Raw genomic sequence first — 21,784 nt, forward strand, 5'->3', positions numbered from 1 at the left:
AACTTCCATTTCCCTTGGATTTGACCCCACTTTTCAGTCATTTTTACTCGGTTAACTCGAACTCGGATAATTCGAAAACCCCGCTAACTCGAACTAAATTTCGTTTCTCTCTATTAAAATTTGGGTCAAATTTACCCCGATAACTCAATTTCCGGTTCTTGCAACTCGCCACGGATGCCCATTGATTACAGTAAGGAACAGATCACTTATTTGACAGTCATTTTTCACTCTTATTATAAGAATTTATGATCGTGTTAGAGTTTCTGACGAGATAAGTTGAATTTGCACTGAAAAGAGTGAAAAGCTGAAAAATTAGTAAACTATCAATTATTAACTGAACTTGACAAATTAAATATTCAATCGACCCCGATAACTCGAAACCCCGCTAACTAGAACTGTTTTTCGTTTTCCTTCAGAGATCGAGTCAGCCAGGGTTCTACCTTATTCCAAAGAGTTTTTAAATTTATCACTTAACTTTTTTTGGACGACAGGTGAAAACAATTTGTTCAGAAAATTAATCAATTAAAAACATATTAGTGTGGACGGGACCTGATCGTTTGGTGATACATTCACTTCGAACTCATATCTCTCCTGTGACTTATTGACGCGTGCGCACTCGAAAACAATAACACTGAGAGAGCTTGGGAAACTGTTTTATTGTTCAGCGGGTTGTTCAGCTAGATACATAGTGAGAAACTGAGAGAAAAAACCGCAAAATGTTTTTCATGTTTTCAAAGGAACTAACACCAGTACAGTTGGAATAGAAGTAAGCAAGAGATTCCAAGCATTGACAGCCTTGTTAGCTGATGATTTATGCGCTGCAAGAGAAAAAAAAAACGAGTTAACCTCTTAACAGAATCAATTCACTGAACCTTTGCGAGTCAAAAGTTTATATACTGTATGTACTTTGTTTTGCAAAAGACTTCTTTCTTAAAATTTTGGCATCTTAATGTTCATCTTCCATTTCTTGACTCATGAGTCCTTTATAGCTAACGCTCACATGGTACAAATAACACCCTGCTGGAGGGCAAGCTACGCAAAACAAAGCGAATTCCACCAGCCAGGCTTAACTTGACTAATTGTTTTGTATGAAATATATGGGGATGGAATGAACTTGTTCCGGAATGAAAGTCATTTTGGAGTCGTGTAAACAGGCCCTCAAGAATTGCTTTTTTGAGATAAGCACTGAAAAGATAAACATTTTTTTTTAGAATAATTAAATATTATAATAAGAATTATTAAATGCCTTACTCCCGGGCACGTACCATGTTCGCAGAAGTTTAACCCATCACCGGAGTATCCTTTAGCACAGATGCAGCTGTAGCTTCCTTCAGCGTTCGTGCATTTTGCGTGTTTTGTACAAGCGGACTTCTCTTTGCACTCGTTTATGTCTATAACAAAACATGAATATTTTTATGCGTTGATATCTGTCGTCGAGTAAAAATTTAGTTTCTTTTTTGTACGAAGCACTTAACCTCCGCATTTTCTTATCGTTATTTTTGAGAAGTTTTAGCTTAAAAACTTAACGGTCTTCCGGATACACCAACACGGGTAGGGAGGGTGGGGAGAAGTAATTGCAGCCAAGGACCAAGGTGTTTCTATTCTGCTGACAAGTGACGTCATGGATTAATGACATCGAATATCTTTTCCCAGGACCTTAAAAGGGGATATTCTAGGGTCTAGGGTGAAGTTACTGCACTTTTAACCTTTTTCCTACAATTGCGAGTTTTATAGGGAAATTACCTTCGCACTTTCTTTCTTTTATGTTAAATTTGTAGCCCATTTTGCACCGGCAGAAGTAAGTCCCAGGTTCATTCTCGCACGACAAGTAATTGTACGTTCCACACGGAGAGCTGATGGTCGCACATTCGTCAATATCTGCAAAAAAGACATTTATGACGATTACGATAAATGTAATAAAAGCCGGTTTTACATGGGCAATTTATGTGACATGAAATATATTTGAAGGTGTAGATGACACAACAATTATTGGTCAGCAGTTCATTGTTTGTTGTGCCAGTAATGACCTTGGACAACAGAAATACGCAGAGAGATACGAGCGCACAGTACCCAGTGAGAGATTGGGGACCACAGATGTTCAGTGGCGGATCCAGATGGAGGGTCCAGGGGGTTCGGACCCCCTACCAGACCTGGCACTTGCTTAACACTGAAATTTTTGCATCGACAGTGATGATAATAGGTTGACAGGCGGGGTACAATATCCCGAGTGGGTATGTCCCTTCTGTATGGGTCTGTATGCATAGAGCTAGCGATTAGGAGTTTATTTCCAAACACGTAGTGTTAGATGACTAGTTTATCAACGGATACCTTTAAGTTATTATTAAACTGTAAGTCAATTTTCGCCACTTAATGCAAGAAAACAACATTCTTGTCACACCGCGGGGCTAACAGGCCGTATGTAATGCTAACAGCTTTATGAACTCATCTACCGTAATGATTCGATTAAGCGCCCTCCTTCCAATAAGCGCCCCATTCCGAATAAGCGCCCCCCTTCGAATGTGTTTTTGTTAATAAGCGCCCTATTCTTATAAGCGCCCCTATTCTTATACGTGCCCCTATTCTTAAAAGCGCTTTTATTGTGGCTAACTGACTCTACTGAAGTCGTTGACGTGGAAAAGATAAACTCATGAACATTCACCGTACCGTACATGTATACATTTACTGCTAAAATCAACAATTCTTGTAAAAGTAACTGAACTTTCGACAATTTTTTGCTGTTACAGTTTATGTTATTGCTACTTATTTTAAAATATATTAAAGTTATGTTTTAAACATTTGGTTGTTTCGCAAAAAATTAAATAAGCGCCCTGTCCCCAATAAGCGCCCTGTCTCGAATAAGCGCCCTCCCTTAAGGTGCGAAAAGTAAATAAGCGCCCCGGGCGCTAAATCGAATCATTACGGTACTTCCACAACAAACCTTTACACAATCCAGTATTAACATCACGAAGGAAGCCTTTAGCGCAGGAACAGTCGTAGGACCCTGGAGTATTGGTACAATTCTGTCCATAACCACAATTCATCAACTTGCATTCATCCACGTCTTAAAATTAAAAATACAGCATACCACGTCATTCTCGTCCCCAGGGAAGCTTATCGCGTCTTAGCCGGCTGAGCCTGTGCACGAGAATTAAGTGGCTCTGGGAAAATGTGACTTGATTGGCTAGATTCTAAAAATGGGAGCTTCAAATCTGGCCAATCAAAACAGCCATTATAAACTCTCTTATATCAAAGGGTTTCTACTGAACGATTCACTTCATTGGCTTTTCTTTTTGTTAAAATCCAACCGATCAAATCATGTGTTACCAGAGCCACTTTTTTCTCGTGCACATGCTATGCCTGCTAAGAGGGACAAGTGGCTCAGGGGATAAGAATACAAACCAGGCTTAAAGTAATCTGCGTGTAAGGTAAAGGAAAGCAACAAAATGGCGGAAAATCGTAACAAAGTAGAAACGAAATTTCAAATTTAAAAAGTTTTACTTTTGTCCGAATTTTTAGGCCATTATTTCTCGTGGCTTGTTCTTTAAAAGTTGCTATTAACTATGGATATCCCATCATTTTTTTAAGCAGATATTGCCTTCCGATTTGTGACATCATTATTCCGCCAAATTAAAACTAAAATTGTACTTTTTTATGGCTTATATCTATTTGAAGATACATAAGACATTGGCCGCAAAGAAAGCAATCGTCCGTCGCATCCAACAGAAAACTGTATAGCAATACTACACACTTAGATGTCAAGTTATATAGAAATTATGCAACTTTTAATTACTCATAGCGGAAATCTGTCCTTTGAAAGCATAATTTTTATTTCAAAATTGGGAAAATAAAGTCGAGAACAAATTGTATATTTGTATTTGTTTCGCGCGTTATTCGTCCTCTATTAAGTAGAACTGGTTTATAAAAACGCAGTTTAAAGCATCTCAATTGATTGCATATAAACCCTGAGAACATTAAAAGACATAAATGAAATGTACGCTTCCTGTGAGCTCTTGTCCTATTTATTTCTAGCTATTTATTTACCGTCGAAAGCCATCTTACCGTCGCAGACATTGTAAGGGTTTCCATTGTAACCTTTATTGCACATGCACCTGTATGAGCCTCTGGTATTTGTACACTTGGCTTTTTTAGCGCATGCAGCTTCATCCTTGCACTCGTCCACCTCTATACATAGAACAGAATGTGTTTAAAGGACATTAAGGACATTTATACAGACATAACCGCTTGTTTTTCATAATGCCTGTTTTGCAGCATCATTTTGCACAAACATTGTAAAGGTTGAGCTCTTTGATGTCACGCATACATTGCCAGGCTGCTAAGTTACTCCAAGATGGCGGCTACCAGTTCTCAATTTATCTTTTTTTTTTAATCAATTTATCGGCCTACTTCGAATTCAGACTTCAGACCAAAATTTTTAATAACGTCTGAATACTTTTTAGAAGCTGAAGTTTTGGCGAATAACTTATTACCTTTTCGTTGGCGTGAAGAAAAAAGTGCCATTTCGGAATGAGGAAAGGAATGAAAAGGGATTTTCTTAGTTGCATACTTATTTACTCTTTATTGGGTTGGGGGGAGGGGGAGGGGGGAGGCGGAATATACAACATACCAATTTAAAACTAGGCAAAAACCAAGCGCAAAATACATACATACCCGAACAGTATGTACCATTTCCCTGGAAGCCTTCCTTGCAGCTACATGAATATCCCCCGTCCGTGTTCTCGCAGTCAGCATCGTCAGCGCACTTGCCTTTACTGCATTCATCGATATCTTAAGATAGAAGGAATCATTATTGTTACTGGCTTTTTTGCACATCACTTACAATGAAGACAGTCCGTACACTATTAATAGAAAAATTGTCATTCCTTTAAACTCATTTCTAAAAGCATTCACCTTCAGTTGTTCAACGCAGGGCTAGTAATAAGTCAGCTAACCGTTTTAATCTCTTTGACTCATTGCTTTCGCTAATGCATTTTTTGACATCAGAACTCAAAAAAGAGTTGACATCTTCAAATCCTTACACTAATTCTTCCTAAGTAAATAGCGTAGTTAAATTTTAGTCTGTTTTTATTTTTTATCATCAATTTTAAGTCTTTTTATTATTATTATTTTTATTTATTTTATGTGTCCCCTATTAGTAGAGAGTGTTTCACTCTCGGCTAGAATTTCTTTGACACATTAATAAAGTTGTTGATTGATTGATTGAGTAAATTCCTAGGAGAGAGGGAGGAAGGAAGGAAGGAAGGAAGGAAGGAAGGAAGGAAGGAAGGAAGGAAGGAAGGAAGGAAGGAAGGAAGGAAGGAAGGAAGGAAGGAAGGAAGGAAGGAAGGAAGGAAGGAAGGAAGGAAGGAAGGAAGGAAGGAAGGAAGGAAGGAAGGAAGGAAGAGGAAGAAGGAGGGGGGGGGGGGGGGGGGGGGGGGGGGGGGGGGGGGGGGGGGGGGGGGGGAGGGAGGGAGGGAGGAAGGGAGGGAGGAAGGGGTAGGAGGGAAGGATTGGTCACATAGATAAATGCCTACCAGTGCAGGGCCCTTCGCCATTTCCAGTATAACCATCTTTGCACCGGCAGCTGTATTGGCCCTTTTCAACCTCCTCACAAGTCGCCGTTTTTTTAACGTCACATTTAGGAAATTTTATCATACATTCCGGTATAGCTGAAATAAGAAATGCAAAAAGAGTAAACCAAATGAAGTAATGAAACGACCACATACATTAAGGAGTCTGTAGAAGGACTGAAAAAGTCTGAAGAACAACACAAATAATTTTCTATGAATAATTATCGTATTGTTCTAAGACAAGAAAAAAACAGCTCAGTTTCGATTCGATTTGCCTTCGAACAAGAACAATACTACGGATTACGTCGCCGAAGCCGTTTTGATCATGACTTTCGTTCATAAAAAACAAGGGTCATTAGCCTAAGTGATTTGTCTACTTAAACGGATTGCAGTCGAAAAGGTACACTTTTAAAATTTATGAATTTTTAAGCCACAGCTCAAGAAAAGCTTACGTATGCATTCTTTCCTTGCATCTCCTGTGTATCCCTTTTTGCATTTGCAGCTGTACGATCCAATGTTATCAGTACACTCGGCGTGCTGCACACATTTATGATCACCAGTTTTGCACTCGTCAATATTTTTACAAGAATTAACTCCGTCTCCAGAATATCCATTTTTGCACTTGCATTCAGATCCACCTGAAATGTCCACACATCCGGCTTTCGGATGACATTTATCGGTTTTCTGTTTAACAGATATAAAGAGGAAACATTATTTTCATGTATCTTTGTTCCTACTTATTTAATTACTTAGTAACTTTCTCACTCACTCACTCGCTTACTTACTTACTTACTTACTTACTTACTTACTTACTTACTTACTTACTTACTTACTTACTTACTTACTTACTTACTTACTTACTTACTTACTTACCTCCTTCCTTCTTTCCTTCCTTCCTTTCCTCATTCCTCCCTTCCCTCCCTCCCTCCTTTATTCCTTTCCTCCCTTCCTCCTTTATTCCTTTCCTCCCTCCCTCCCGCCTTCCTTCCTTCCTTTCCTACTTCCGCCCCTACTTCCTTTCTTCCATTCTTTCCCCTCATTCTTTCCTCCCTTCCTTCCTTCCTTCCTTCCTTCCTTCCTTCCTTCCTTCCTTCCTTCCTCCCTTCCTTCCTTCCTTCCTTCCTTCCTTTCCTACTTCCACCCCTACTTCCTTCCTTCCTTCCTTCCTTTCCTACTTCCACCCCTACTTCCTTCCTTCCTTCCTCCCTTCCTTTCTTCCTTCCTTCCTTTCCTACTTCCACCCCTACTTCCTTCCTTCCTTTCCTACTTCCACCCCTACTTCCTTCCTTCCTTCCTCCCTTCCTTCCTTCCTTCCTTCCTTTCCTACTTCCACCCCTACTTCCTTCCTTCCTTCCTTCCTTTCCTACTTCCACCCCTACTTCCTTCCTTCCTTCCTCCCTTCCTTCCTTCCTTCCTTCCTTTCCTACTTCCACCCCTACTTCCTTCCTTCCTTTCCTACTTCCACCCCTACTTCCTTCCTTCCTTCCTCCCTTCCTTCCTTCCTTCCTTCCTTTCCTACTTCCACCCCTACTTCCATCCTTCCTTCCTTCCTTTCTTCCTTCCTTCCTTCCTCCCTTCCTTCCTTCCTTCCTTCCTTCCTTCCTTTCTTTCTTTCTTCCCTCCATGTCTCCCTTGTTCCTTCTTTCGCTCTTTCACTCTTTCCTTCCTTCCTTCCTTCTTTCCTTACTTACTTACTAGCTAACTTACTTGCTCAATTACCTTCCTCCCTTCTCCCTCTCTTCCTCCCTTCCTTCCTTCCTTCCCTCCTTCCTTCCTTCCTTCCTTTCCTCCCTCCTTCCCTCCTTTCTTCCTTCCCTCTTTCCCCTCTATTTCCTTACTTCTTTCCTAACCTCCCTTCCTTATTCCTTTTTCACGTCCTTTCTTTCTTACTTACTTACTTTCCCCTCCCTCATTCCTTCTTTCTTTCCTTTCTTCTTTCTTTCCTTTCTTCCTTCCCTCCCACCCCCCTTCCTCCCTTCCTTCCTCCCTTCTCTCTTTCCTTCCTTCTTTTCTTCCCTCCCTCCAATCCTCCTTTCTTCTCTCCCTCCCTACTTCCTGCCTTCGTTCTACCTTTCTTTTTTCTTTCTTCCAGTTTTCTATATTTTTTACTTTCTCGTTCTTTCGATTTTTTTTGCTTTTCAATTTTTGCGTCTGTTCCTCTTCTTTTTTCCAAAGAAAGATTACAATTCTCTATTTTCCAATTGCCCATCCATACACTTTGTTTGCCCCCCAAATTTTGCATAAACTATTGTTTTCAAATTCTCTTGGGAGGACTGCATATTTCCAAAACAACAGTTTATGCAAAATTTGGGGGGCAAACAAAGTGCATTATGGGCAATTGGAAAATAGAGAATTACCTTTCTAATAATTCTAAAATTTAAATTTACATGACTGATAGACGAGTAAACTGAAATTGATACAGATTTGTCGCCAAACCTTTTACGGGTTTTTCTTGTATATGTATGTAACTGGCAGCAATTATCCTATTATTTAAACTGAAGTCCAATTCTTTGAGCACCTAAAGTGATCTCGCGACGTCTTGAATAATGACGTCATAAAAACGTCAAATGACGATCGACGTGAAACAGACAAGATAAATCTATCCTTAAATGCATAATGTATAAAGTAATTTTCACCAAATGTTTATCCTTACCAAACGCTCATCGCATTTCTTCGTATGTTTACAATTTTGACCGTCTCCAGAGAAACCCTCCTTGCATTTACACTTGTAAGATCCAATTGTATTCGTGCAGTCTGCATGAGGGCTGCACTTGTGCTGGTTTGAGGCGCATTCATCTAAATCCTCACAGTTTTCCACTTTCCCCTGAAAACCAGGCTTGCATTCGCATCGGTAACTTCCCGGTGTATTCCTGCACATTGCGTGTTTGCCTTTTTCACACTTTTGCTGTCAAAACAAAAAATAAATGCAATATAAAATAATTTTCAAGGCCCGCACACAGCGTATTTAGGGGCCAGCAGAATCTTTGGATTTATTTTTAAGTAGTATAATTCGCAAGCCTTACTTTTGCCAGAGTAGTCACAGTTATCACTGTTTGCTGTTTTGATGTCCAGCAAACTTCAAAGGAGCAAACAAAATGGAAATAGCTATTGTGCATGTTTTGTACACGGTCAAGATAAAATCATGCAAACTAAACAATGAAATTTGTCAAGCTATTCACTATGCCCTTAGCAAAAATTCGATAGCTACTGCGCACACTCGGTTGCCCCGCACCGCAATGACAACTTTTTAATTCGTGTAACAAAGGAAGTTTATCTCCCCCCTCTCCCCTTCCCCCGCTGGAAAGCTCAAAAGTGTGCTTTCTTCATCTTCATCTCAAACAGACCCACTGAACAGTCGATTCACTCAAAAAAGTATTTGAAAGGGGTTATTCATGTGGAAAAAAGAAAAAAATGCAGTATCCCGATCTGTAGGTATGTGAAAGGGGTACCATTTATTTTTTCGAATGCATACGAAAGGGTTGCCTTTTCTGCCAAAAATGGTTTATGAAAGGGTAAGGATTGCGTGCCATCCCGTATAAACATTTTTCGAGAATCTCCCCTCCCCCTTCCCCGCAGATAGTGAGCGAACAGTTGCAAAAGATATGCAAACAATTTATGCTACAATAGTACAATACTAATCTCGTACCCAGATCTTCTCAACCCTCGGAGAGAACATCTGGTAAAGTCGGATTTTGCTCGCGTCAAATGTGTCAGAAATGTGACACACGACGCGACTACGCATGCTCAGCAATTTAGTAGATGAAAAGCTCACTCGGCCGCTGTAAATAGCTAATAAACTTCTTTCCCATACAAGGAAAGGCAAGTAACACAATCTTGAAATAGAGTTGAGGGAAAAAAAAAGCCGCTAGTCGTGTTTTTGCTGATAATTTAAAACATTCAAACCAGCCTTCAACCGGTGGGAAAAGCGCGCGCTGTGTTTGACGCGTACAAGCTAGCTGTACGCGTGAAGTACGCGTCAGATTTGCAAAGTTTTTCGCCCATCTTTTTACCCACGAATATCGTCATTTTAAAACATTCTGTTCTAACAAGCTTGAACTACAAACTGTATCTATAGCTTATTCGCATTAGTTACGTTCAAAACACGACGCGTTTGTAGAAAAGCCTTCAAAACCAAATGTTTTCCTACTAGCTAACGCACAGTGCGCCCGTGCGAAACAAAGTTTGCATCATCCGCGCGCAAATGCTGAAGCGGTCCATCGACCAATCAGATTGGCGAATTGAACGCACTTTACCAGATGTGTACTACCGTGGTAAGTATACATCTGGGTACGACTTTAGTACAATACATGTCAAAATACCTGATAAGCTTCATTTTCGCATTCATCAATTTCCTGACAGTCCTTGATGCCATCGCCTTTGTATCCCGTTTTGCAGTAACATGAAAAACTCCCAAGGGTATTGTGACATGTAGCATCTTTGTGACATTGTTTCTTCTTGCACTCATCGATATCTTGGCATTTTTCGAATTCCGCGCGGGGGTTAAAAATATTGAAACCCTTGGGGCATACGCACTTGTAAGATCCTCCGGTGTTTTTACAGGTCGCGCGCAATCCACAAGCTGCAAAACCGTTGTTACATTCATCTTCATCTACATAAAAAAAATGACAGTTAGCAAAGGCCTGGACGCCCTGCGCAAATTGTGCTTATAGAATCTTATGGTTTTCTTGCTTCCCCTGAAAAAAATACGAAAAATAGTGATTCTGCTGAGTTCTGGTTATTAGCCTGATTGTAAGTATTATCGTTAAGCTCCTAAAATAACCAGGGACGCTGCTTTCGAAATACTGCGATTTAAAAAAAATGGTGACAAGGTGAAGACTGCGAAGTATTAGAAGTGCACTCTTTTTGTGCTTCGCTAATCCTTTCAGACCCTTTTCGTAAAAAGCTGATAAACCCAAACTGAAGTTACGCAAAAAATTTGTTGTAAAACTTAGAAAGGATAGATAAATCCACCCTTTTCAATTCCATCATGGACCAAAATTGTCATTGTTTTATTTGTGTACAATATATAACTGTTCATTACATGACAATGACACGGAGTTATACATAAGCAATTGGAAGCATTCCCAAGTGACTTGCTGCAATAACACCGTGTTAATTTTGTAAAGTTAAAAAACTTCTGAGAACAATTTATAGGCTCAAATCGTCTTAAATTTTAGTGCGTTTAGAAGATCAGAAGCTTCGGTCACAGGCATACCTAATCAATATTTATTTGCTTAATACATACCTATGCATTTTTGGCCATTCCATGTTTTTAAGTTGGGACATTTCCTCCGATTTACTTTGTAAGGAATTCTGCTGTCCTGACAGTGCTTCTCACCTTGACCACATTTTTCAAAGCCTGTTTATATGCAGAAGAGAAATGAAAGGGTTTTTTTCTTGTCTTAATAAAAAAAGGGAACCAAGATACTCTCGACCCTTTGGACCTTCCGCTCGCCCTGGTCCCCATTCCCCCCTCACTATTCTGACAAATGGTAAATGCAATATCAGGTCATTGACACACACACAAGGCCCTACATCCCTTATTATTAAAAGCCGGAGTAGTGGATAATGTATTTCTAGAGTTTTTATCGGTTTAGTAACCACTGGATATCAACTATGCCCGACAAACATGGTCCACAAAAATCGTCCTCCAATCTTAATTTTACAATATAAAAAAGGGACATTTACGTACTAACATTTCATGGCGGTTTTGATAACACAATTATTCTATTCACGCTTGTTGGATATGGGATGAGTAACTCGGCACTACACGCCTCGTTGGCTATTTTCCATTTCATATCCAACTCACGCTCGTGGAATAACTGTTTCAACAACTACCATCAATCAGCCCAAGAACAGCGTTAACTGGTCATGGAGAGCAGGGAGGTCGCAGTGGTGAGAGCGCTCGCCTTCCACCAATGTTTCCCGACCCAGAGTCGTATGTGGGTTGAGTTTGTTGTTGGTTCTCATCCTGGTTTCGAGGGTTTTTCTTCAGGTTCTCCGGTTTTCCTCCGTCCAATTCGACCTGGATATAGGACCCGCATGAAAACCAGCAAGAGCTGTTATGGCTTACTCTCTACATATTGTATTTTTTTTTTCATGCATAATTAAACTTATCACATAATTATGCACTGATTATGTGGGTACATAATAAATACTTACCGCGTTTTGAAGAATACCGAACTTGTCGGCTTTCTTTCATCGCCTTTCCATCGATCGTGTACTTGTTGATTTGCTCATGTTTAGTAGTAACTGTTCCTTTAGAAAGACAGCTCAGTGAATCTGTATAGTACAGCTCTGTCTCGCCTGGAGTGACCTTCGACTGTAAAACTGGCTCGCTGCTCACATAATCGCTGACTGGAGGTCGATGTTGTTCTTTGTAGCCAATACGACTCATAAGTCCACTTCCTTTTGTTTGAAAAACAAGCCTCGAGTCCACCCGGACGATGTACCCAAGACATAGTTTTGCTGCGGAATGTGGGAATGGATTAACTCTGGCTGAAAAGTCGATAATCTCTGCAAAAAACGAAATATGGATCCGCCATCCTTATTACTTTAGAGACATATTTTGCTTATAAGTCCCCTCCCCTTTCAGTTAAACCCGACGAAGAAATTAAAATGCTCCGAGGATCACCCACTGGGGGTTGGGGATATTATGGCGATTATGTGAGAGATTAAGCATGACGTTATACGGCAAACGGCAAACGCGAGCTTGCCTTTCATTTTGTTGCCTTTTTCTCGAATTCCAAAATTAATCCTTCATAAAAAAGGGAAAAAATCCACATCCACGGCAAACACAAAACTATTCATTTCTGCGTACGAACGCCAAACGGCAGACGCCAGAAGTTGTATTTTTGCCGTTCGCGGGAAAAATAAACGTCATGCTTTTAAAATCCCTCTATTTGCCTGCCGGTTATAAGGTCGGGACCATTAGGCCTGGGGCTATAACCTTGTTTTTACGGTTTGCAACATTTGCGGGCCGTAAGATGTAACGTCGGAACCAAATACACGGTTAGGATCTCTTTTCACCTTTGATTGTCCTTTTGACGAGAAGCTATGAAGAAATTGCTTATCAACGAGTACCGAAGAGTGAAATCGATATTTTATTATCAGAATCACCTGAATTATCTGACCTACAGGCGGGTTATTATAACCGGTATTCTTGACAGGAAAATCACTGTCTTGGCTTTGGAAGTTCTAAACATCAACTAAAAACAAGGGGGAGGGGGGGAACTTCCTTAGTTACACGACTCAAAAAGTGGTCAAAGCTGTGCCGGGCAACCGAGTGTGCGCAGTAGCTATCGAATGGTTGCTAAGGGCGAAGTGAATAGCTTGACTATTTGCATTTCACACGCATGTAGTCATTAATATTTAAATTGTTTAAAATTTTGGGTGACTTCTTTCTTAGCAACGGGTTGATTGACATAGACTCGCACCGTTTCCAGGCACTGCTATGTCTTCAAAGAAAAGTACCGACTTTCTCTCCCCCTTAATTAAAAAAAATATATATATATATATATATATATATATATATATATATATATATATATATATATATTTTTTTTTTTTTTTTTTTTTTAGAAAAAAAATTTTTTATTTTATATATATATATTATATATTTTTGACTGTAAAACGTCTTTGAGGCAGACAGCATCCGCATTAATCCCACTTAAAAGTATCTGATGCTAATCTTTCCTTTAGTTATTCACTTTGTGGTTTGTTCCAGGATTAAGTTCAACTTGGGGATAGTTAGGTAGTTAGACGTCGTAAGGAAATTGTCATTTTGTCTTTCTACTTATGCCCAATGGCAAATCTGTTAATAAATTCGTTAATTAAATTTAATTTTTAATTTTTATTTTGTATGTTAATTAATTATTTTTAATTAAATAATTAAAAATAATAAATTAATCGGTCGACAAAAGAAGGTGTTTTAAAATACCGTAATATAGCGCCCGGTGCGCTTATTTACCTTTGGCACCTCAAGGGAGGGCGCTTATTCGAGACAGGACGCTTATTCGGGACAGGGCGCATATTCATTTTTTTAAGAAACAACCAAATTTTAAGAAATATTAAAATAACTAACAGTAACAGAAACTGTAACAGTAACAAATTGTTGAAAGTTCTACACTTTTAAAAGAATTGTTTATTTTAGCAGTAAATATATACCTGTACGGAAGAGTGAATGTTCATGAGTTTATCTATTCGACGTCAATGACTTCAGTAGGGACAGTTATCCACGATAGCGGCGTTTATTAGAATAGGAGCGCTTATAAGAGTGGGACGCTTATTAGAATGGGGGCGGGGGCTTATTGGAATAGGGGCGCTTATAAGAGTGAGAGCGCTTATTGGAATAGGGGCGCTTATTTACAAAAAACACATTCGAAGGGAAGGGCGCTTATTCGGAAGGGGGCGCTTATTGGAAGGAGGGCGCTAAATCGAATCATTACGGTAAGGGATGTACAGTATAAGAAAAAGAGAAAAAGAATCTGAAAAAATTGTAGTGCAATACTTACTGCACCAAGCGCTAAAGACAGCGTATAACTCGTGTATTTTGTAAGTGTGCAGCTTCTTCTTCTCTTTCGCAAAATTCGATTTCACATCTTGCAACCACTCTATGTGGTACAGATCGTCCTCCACTTCGTGTACACGGCCTGACTTGTAGCGGGTTTCGTCGTCTTTACGTTCCGGAGCAAGAACACATGTGTCAACCTTTAGCTCTGTTTTAACGGGATTTATGGCTGGAATAACCTGTAATGTAAAAGAGAATATTTTAAAACAATTAGACGGCAAGCTCGAGCTAGGTTACTTAATCGGCTAATAGTTCGCGAGGGGTGCCCGAGTCAACTATCATAATTCGATAAAAAAAATTCAGAGCACAACCCGAAAACCGATCTATTCAACTAAATTCTATGTTATAAAATTTATTCAAATATTCGCTTCGAAACAAAACGTTTGCATAGAAATTAATTCTATGATTTTAAATGAAAAAATCATAGCTCCTTTTCGGCCAAATGTGTCTCCCGGGCGTTATAATTTAAAGTTACAAGCAGGCAAGATTAACTTTGAAAACTGTTCCCGCCGGACAATATTTCAAAAACCCAAATCGCAATCCGTTTAAATCTTCGACATGTTTGGCCACCCGTTCCTTCTTTTGCATTTAGTATGTAATTAAAATATTCCTTCATTGTTTTGAAAAGTTATTTTATATATTTAAACGAATTTGATCGTCATTTCCTATGCCTAAGTTTGGCTAAAATCTGTGACACGGCTATCAGCCGATGACTAGTCGATGACTATTTGTAAAACTATATCACGACACAGCCTGATCTGACATGTCCTGTCAGGCTCCTTTGTTTTTCTGCTGTTATTGATTGTAACAATTAGAACTCGTTTGGACCAGATTGGAGGGTAGACTGGCCTGGTGGTTAGAGCGCTGGAGGTCCTGTGCTCAAATTCTCCTCTTTACACAAGATGGATTTGTATTTGGTCAGTTTCGAATTAAACTCCCTCACGCTTTGTAAACAGGGTCTGGAAGGGGGAGGGGGGGGGGGGGGTCCTCATCCCACATTCCCACTCCTTTTACACTCGGATCCCACATCCCGTACTTTTTTCCATCGCTTTCCCGAATCCCGTTTTTTCTTTCCTCAAAAATACATTTTAATAACAGACTGTTTTCTGCAAAAGCTAATTAATGCAAAATGTGGATATTGCTACGCATCTTGCGTCCTCAAAAAAATCGTTTCAACGCTACTGCCTGTCTATCGACTATAGCAATCGTGATCTTGAAGTTTCCTCCGAGTCCGTTACCCCTTGCGTTTTTTTCTAACCTCGGGAAGGTTTTCAAAAGATTCTGGAATCTGCAGAGCTCTTTGTGACCATCCCCTCAAGATAACAATAAATGTGAAGAGCTTGAGCATCGAGTCGAGTTATGCTGTTAGACCATGTGCACTTTCCTGGCATCTGGTTGAAACAAAATCACGCTCTCTGCTGTGTGCCCATCTGGCGCTAACTTGACAGTTTCAAGGAGACACCACTTAGCACTCGCCTGTTGATTTGCTTCAGCTTTCGCCGCTTGAACGGTTATTTGGGTCGAAACGATTTCCTGAATTCCCGACAGACAGGCAAAAAAAATCCCGCATCCCGTGCCCAAATTTTGGTGTATCCCGCTTCCAGGGGAGCAGTCAAATCCCGTATCCCGTCAAGATATTTTGTGTTTCCCAAATCCCGCATCGTATTTTGGTCAAATGCCGGACCCCGAAAATACCCATCCAGACTCTGTGCAAATAGCCAACTTATCAGCTTCCTGCCAGTTGGGATTTTTTACAAGTTTCTGTTCGATTTACATTTATATATTATGACTGGGCATACGTGTATATATACCTGTTTGAAGAAGTTGGTGAAAAGTAAATGAATAAGGGGGTTTTTTTTTTTTTTTTTTTTTTTTTTTTTTTTTTTTTTTTTTTTTTTTTCTTTTTCTTTTTTTTTTTTTTTTCCGGATTTATACCTTTGCGTAATCCCGATAAAACTTGGCCTTTTTCTCATATCCACTCGATTTCAAGGTAACATGCGCATCTTCGACATTTTCAACGTCGTGTTTTTTGTACGACATCGTTGAGGGCATGTCTAGCTCCAACGCTGGTACCTTATCAGCTAAAACAAGGTGCGAATAATGTTATATTAAACAATTACCCTATTCTTACTTATTTTCGTGAGTACTAATTTTCGCGATTTCAAAATAATCGCGAAATTTTATACGCGCGATAAAAACTTTGCGCGAAACGATTGGATCTCCAACTTTCTACCCTTGAAAATATCTTTCCGTCTTGTTTTCGACTGTAGCCTTGCTCTGATTACGGTTATCTTGACCTTGAAAATTGGCCAAAACCTCTTTAGTACAGTCGACAAAGTTTCTGTTTGCAGGTTCCTTGTAAATACATTGGGCCAGACCTTTGTATATTTCCAGTAGTTCCTTAGTCTTTGACGACTGATCAAAAAAACACTGACGAATTTGCGAAATTTAATACACTTTTGCTCTAATTTTTCTTGCAATGGCGAAAATTAATACTCGCGAAATTCAGCGACCGACTTTTCGCGAAATAAGTACGCGCGAAAATTAGTAGGAATAAATATTATCCAACTCTGCTTCGTAGAGTACAAATAGCGAGCGAGAGAGAGTAGAGTACAAAAATCTCGGGAACATTATACTCGTCGTATTCCCCCGAACTCGCGAAACATTAAAAAACGTGGCAAGTCAGTATTTTCGGGAAAGAAAACGCTGGAGTAGTATTACACAATAGAGCCATTTAAACTCGTCATACTGCATGACCCATAAAAATATAGAGCGCTACTACACAATAACATATCTAACAAGATGTATATATATTGCCTTTAACCCTATTCAGACCGGGCTTTTTGGATCTTTTCAGACCGGGGGGGGGGGTTGGGGGCGGATTCCGCCGCCCCCTCCGTAACATCCAGAATATTTAAGCAATCACAATGAAACTTAAAGTATATATAGTATGTCCCAAAATCTATCTTTTGGTTTAAGTCACGTGGGATGATGACGTCACATCACGTGACAATTATATCATAATGTCAGAACAGCCGCCATCTTGGATCCGCCATCTTGCATTTCAAAATGCTTGTCAAAATGCCGTTGCCATGGTGACGTCAAGTTACTGACACAACAACCTATCCTACTAAATTATTCCCAGATAAATTTTAGATAAACTCGCAAAGTTTGGCATAGTTCATTCCCTGAACTCTCTTTTCCACGCGCCCTTTATAGGGGTTGAACCCAGGCGCGCGAAGAGAGAGTCCAGGATAACTTGCATGCGCATGCTCAGAACGAACCAAACAGAAGCGAGGAGTGTGACGTCACTTGCTTGGGTCGCGCGCGCTTGTTTAAAACTGGCTCGCTCAAATGACGAATTCAACTACGCGACCGAGCGCCCGAATAAATGCAAGAAAAAAACTGTCACATAAAAAGAGTTTTGCTGCGTAGCACTCAATAGTTACAATAAGTGTTCAATAAGTGTTCTTGGAGTGCAAAAATAGTTTTTTTTAAAACAGACGTTTCGGGGAAACCCCTTCATCAGTGTAAATGTGATGTCACATTTACACTGATGAAGGGGTTTCCCCGAAACGTCTGTTTTAAAAAAACTATTTTTGCACTCCAAGAACACTTATTGAACAAGAAAAAAACTGTGCTCAATTGCATCCAAAACCAATTCAATAAACAACTAAAAAATACTAAGTATAGTTGACGGATAGCGATTTTTGTTTTGGCCGTTAGCTTTTAGCAGACACTGACTGCAAAGCTAGGCTTTTAAAAGTTATTCCGGTGATCCTGCTTTAGTACACGGTCGCGTAGTTGAACTTGTCATCTGTGCGCGCGCGTTTTCAAAAGTGCTGCCAAATATGGTTTTTCCCCCAATTTTGGGGGAAAAACTGGCGCATGCGCATGCAAGTTATCCTGGACTCTCTCTTCGCGCGCCTGGGTTCAGCCCCTAGAAAAGGCGCGCGGAAGAGAGAGTTGAGGGACTGGACTAAGTTTGGCAGCGTTTTGTTTAATCTTGTAAAAGTTATAAGCGTTCAAACTCAGCGCGGGCACTCCCCCCCCTCCCCCCCGGTCTGGATAGGATTAAGTGCAAATTTAATACATAAGCAAACGCCTACATCTCAAATCGGATTTCTTAGCTTACTTATGATAATCTCATCCGGGTTCTTAATTATGTAAAGCTCATCCGGGTACCTACTAATGTAAAGCTCAACTGGGTACTTATGTAAAGTTTATCCGGGATCTTAATTACGAAAGGCTCATCCGGGTACTTACTTATGTAAAGCACATCCGCGTACTTACTTATGTAAAGTTCATCCGGGATCTTATTTACGAAAGGCTCATACTGGTACTTACTTATGTAAAGCTCATCCGGGCATTTATTTAAATAGGTTCATCCGGGTACTTACTTATGTAAAGCTCTCCATACAATTCCACCTTCATACAAGCCGCATTTTCGAAAGTCATTGGGAATATTCTGATGAACTGTCCGACCTTTCTCTCCTCAGCTTTCCTGTAGACAATCTCTGTAGCGTTTTTGCCTCCATAAAATTCCGGCTACAAAAAAAAGCATATCTCAAATGTCATTGGCATGGTATCTACTCACCTAATTTTTGGTTCTATGTATAACATAAAATTTAGCCGGAAAAGATGAATTAGGCTTTCTTTCTCAGCTTTGCAGAAAATACCAAAGATCATTATCTTTTATTCCTACTAAATAAAACTTAATACGTTATTAAAAGGGGCTAGGTCACGGTATTTTAGGTAATCCTATTTTATTTGTTAATTAAGAGCTCTAAAGTTCAAATAGGCAGAGCAAAAGTATTTCATTGGCAAAATCACGGCCACATAACAAACAAGGATAATTTCCTAGCATTGTAAATGACACTTTTATACAAACTGAGATAAACTTGTAAAAAGTAGGGCCGACGTTTTTCAAGCTTACCCGAACGCAATCCATTTTAAACTTCTCGAATTTTGCCCATCCATGCCCCTTTTTGGCCTTTAATTTCTCATAGTTAGTAAGTGACTACTAACTATGAATTTCTGTGTTGCCCCTTCGAGTTCGTCTACAGTTTTAAATCGTATTTGTGATATTCATTGGCGGATTCAGACCTTCAGATAAGGTGGGGGGGGGGGGCGATCATCCAAACCCTAGAATAAGGGGGGACGCTCTCGAAAAAAGTTTTATGCAATTAATTCTATGACCAGTAGGTCAATTATCAGTGAGTCTAAGTGTTACGGAGAATTTCTAGTATTTTAAATCATTTCTATGTTAAACCGTATTTAGCATGTTAATCATTTAAAAAACACTTTTAAGAAAAAAAAGCCAACAGCATCTTATTAGACTTATTAGCCAAAGATATCCTGTTAATCTATTATTTGATCATGTATTAAATATCCATAATTACAAAAAGGCGTGAGTTAAGATAACAGATTGTTCCTTTATACTTCCGAACCTTTGTTGTCACTTATTTGTAGTAATAGCGGTTGTTTTAGTTTATTACCGTAGCTAATTGCTTAAGAGTTCCGCGCAACGGCTCTTCCTTGCAAGCGGGTGCCCCATTTGAGTCTAATTTCCCCCGCAATTATCGTCGCAGTTGTCTCCTTATCTCAAGTTCAGAGTTCGCCCGTTTTCCCGTACGCCCACAAGGAAAACCCATCGTTACATAAGAAAGTGACTTTCGTTACTTTTAAAACAGAGGTCGAATAATAATTGCGTTCGACGGTAGGAGAACGCATCCTAATCTTGCGGTGGCCTGTGGCCCCGTGGTTGTCCTGTGAACGCACAAGCGAAAGTGGTTCTATGTGTGGTATTATGTATGTCGGTATGTGGCAAGTTGGCCTCGAGCTCATGTGATTAGACATTAGAAAGCAATTATTTGCGTCACAGCAACGTCGACAAAGACAGCGCGCGCAAAAACAATTCATGAAGCCGAAAACGCTAGGCTGTGAACAATTTTTGTGTTCGACGGTAGGAAAACAAATCCTAATCTTGTGGTGGCGTGTAGTCCCGTGGCTGTCCAGTGAAAGTCGTTTTATGTGTCGTTCTATGTATCTTAGTATGTGACAGGTTGGCTAATTAATGACGTCGCAGTTTTTTTTGCGAGAGACCCTGGGAGCGAGGTTGATTCGTTCTAACGATCTCAGTTCGGTTTGCGTTTGCGAGTTCGCCCTGTAAGTTGTGCTGAAAAATAAACGTTTCGGCAGTCTTCCTTTTAACAGTAGTAAAAAAATTGCTGTGCTGCCTCGTGCACTGTTGGATTGAGATTGTTTCTCTGATAGTTTCAAGTGATGTTGGATGCGCGCTTTATGTTGCACACGCTGTCGTTTTAAATTTGTATATGACGATATAAACAGTCGTGTAGCTCGGATTACGTTTGCTAGCCTTATCTTGGGTACCTATCTTGGGTCGAACGCACTCCCCTAATCTCTGATTATTACTAGTATAGAAAAAAACATCTGAATTGCACGCGCCCTTTAATTTTAAATTAGAGACTTGCGAATTTAGATTTGCCCAGGAATAAAACTATTATGACTTGATTCACCTTGATATAATTCCACGAATCCCAGTACTTCCTTTCGGGGGACACTTGGACTCTGTATCTTGTAACCCAGGCCGGTCCACCCTTGAAGTCTTTGCAGCCTTGAATTTTAAATCCACAGATAAGAAAAAACTTCTTTAGGTCGATTTGTAGATATGGGTACGGATCTTTGTCTAAGCTTTCTGGAGCCCAACCAATATCCTTGAGCCGACCACTTGACGGGGGATGGTGCGGGTCTTCACTCGAGGCTGTCATCTGTTTATCCGGGATCATATTGTGGCCAAGGTGTCGGCCCACTCCGAGCGTCCTACCGCAAACTAGTAAAAATGTAAAGAACGAGGCTTATTGAGAATTTTAAGACTAACTTATGTAATAAAAATGTAAGAAAAATGTTACAAAAACGCCAACTTACACTTGACTCCATCTGATGTAGCGACAAACAGAAAAATCAAGAACAAAAAAGTGGTGACGGCTCTTTTTGTTCGAAGCCGCATCTTTGATCAACTGTTGTTGCCGAACGCCTCTGTGCATTGCATTGTTACGTCATTAATGAAGCGAAATTACCATGGCGCGCGCATTAAAACTTTAGAACTCAAAAATGAATAACTTCGAGCCCGAGTTTTCTATGAGCGACTAGTCAATGATTCACAGCCGAGATGACTATCGCTCATAGAACACAAGGTCGAGTAGTCTAATTGTTTTAGTAGAAACTCTTAAGGACCGCAGTCCAAAACCTTTAATTTTATGCATGCACTTAGGAGCAAAAATTCAAGAAAAATTGACATTTGAAAGAACAACGTTTGTACTAATCTCGTTTCCTGATCCCTTGAGGAGAGATTTGTTAGCGAGATTACGTTCGCACGATCGTGTGGTATCAGCGAGAAGAAGACAGTGAGAGAACCAATCAGATTCGCCGATTTCCAAAAGAACATGCCTGAGTTTCTACTAAGGGCTTGTCTACATGATTTCGGAATGACTTTCATTCTAGAACGAAACTCGTTCGGGAATGAAGTTCGTTCTGCATTCACATGACATAGTCGACAGGCCTCAACCTAAGACAATTCCAAGCGCAAGTTTCGCGCAAACATGTTATTGTGCCCAATAATGGCCAC

At 39.9% G+C, this 21,784-nt stretch overlaps 1 protein-coding gene across 1 annotated transcript; it reads right to left on the reverse strand.

Moving 5' to 3' along the window:
- Positions 1 to 641: 641 nt before the first annotated feature.
- LOC144656639 (uncharacterized) lies at positions 642 to 21,224 on the reverse strand. The gene is made up of 17 exons (XM_078516887.1): positions 21,085 to 21,224; positions 20,676 to 20,989; positions 18,537 to 18,684; positions 16,072 to 16,217; positions 14,081 to 14,315; positions 11,730 to 12,083; positions 10,813 to 10,926; positions 9,887 to 10,176; positions 8,221 to 8,472; positions 6,020 to 6,251; positions 5,532 to 5,666; positions 4,669 to 4,785; positions 4,060 to 4,182; positions 2,939 to 3,061; positions 1,744 to 1,878; positions 1,266 to 1,391; positions 642 to 818 (listed from the first exon to the last, which is right to left on the reverse strand). The coding sequence occupies exons 1-17, from the start codon at positions 21,164 to 21,166 to the stop codon at positions 724 to 726; spliced, it is 3,021 nt and encodes a 1,006-aa protein (XP_078373013.1). The 5' UTR covers positions 21,167 to 21,224; the 3' UTR covers positions 642 to 723.
- Positions 21,225 to 21,784: the final 560 nt, after the last annotated feature.

This window comes from Oculina patagonica, chromosome 6 (genome assembly GCF_052425735.1).
Source record: "Oculina patagonica isolate OP01 chromosome 6, crgOcupat, whole genome shotgun sequence".
Taxonomy (NCBI): Eukaryota; Metazoa; Cnidaria; class Anthozoa; order Scleractinia; family Oculinidae; genus Oculina; species Oculina patagonica.

Excerpts from the sequence above, each read along its gene's own strand:
- LOC144656639 (XM_078516887.1), bottom strand. The coding sequence starts at position 21,166 with ATGCGGCTTCGAACAAAAAGAGCCGTCACCACTTTTTTGTTCTTGATT. Across the intron at positions 18,685-20,675 it reads ATTCGTGGAATTATATCAAG|CCGGAATTTTATGGAGGCAA; the intron begins GTGAATCAAGTC and ends TTTTTTTTGTAG. Across the intron at positions 1,392-1,743 it reads AAAAGAAAGAAAGTGCGAAG|ACATAAACGAGTGCAAAGAG; the intron begins GTAATTTCCCTA and ends GTTTTGTTATAG.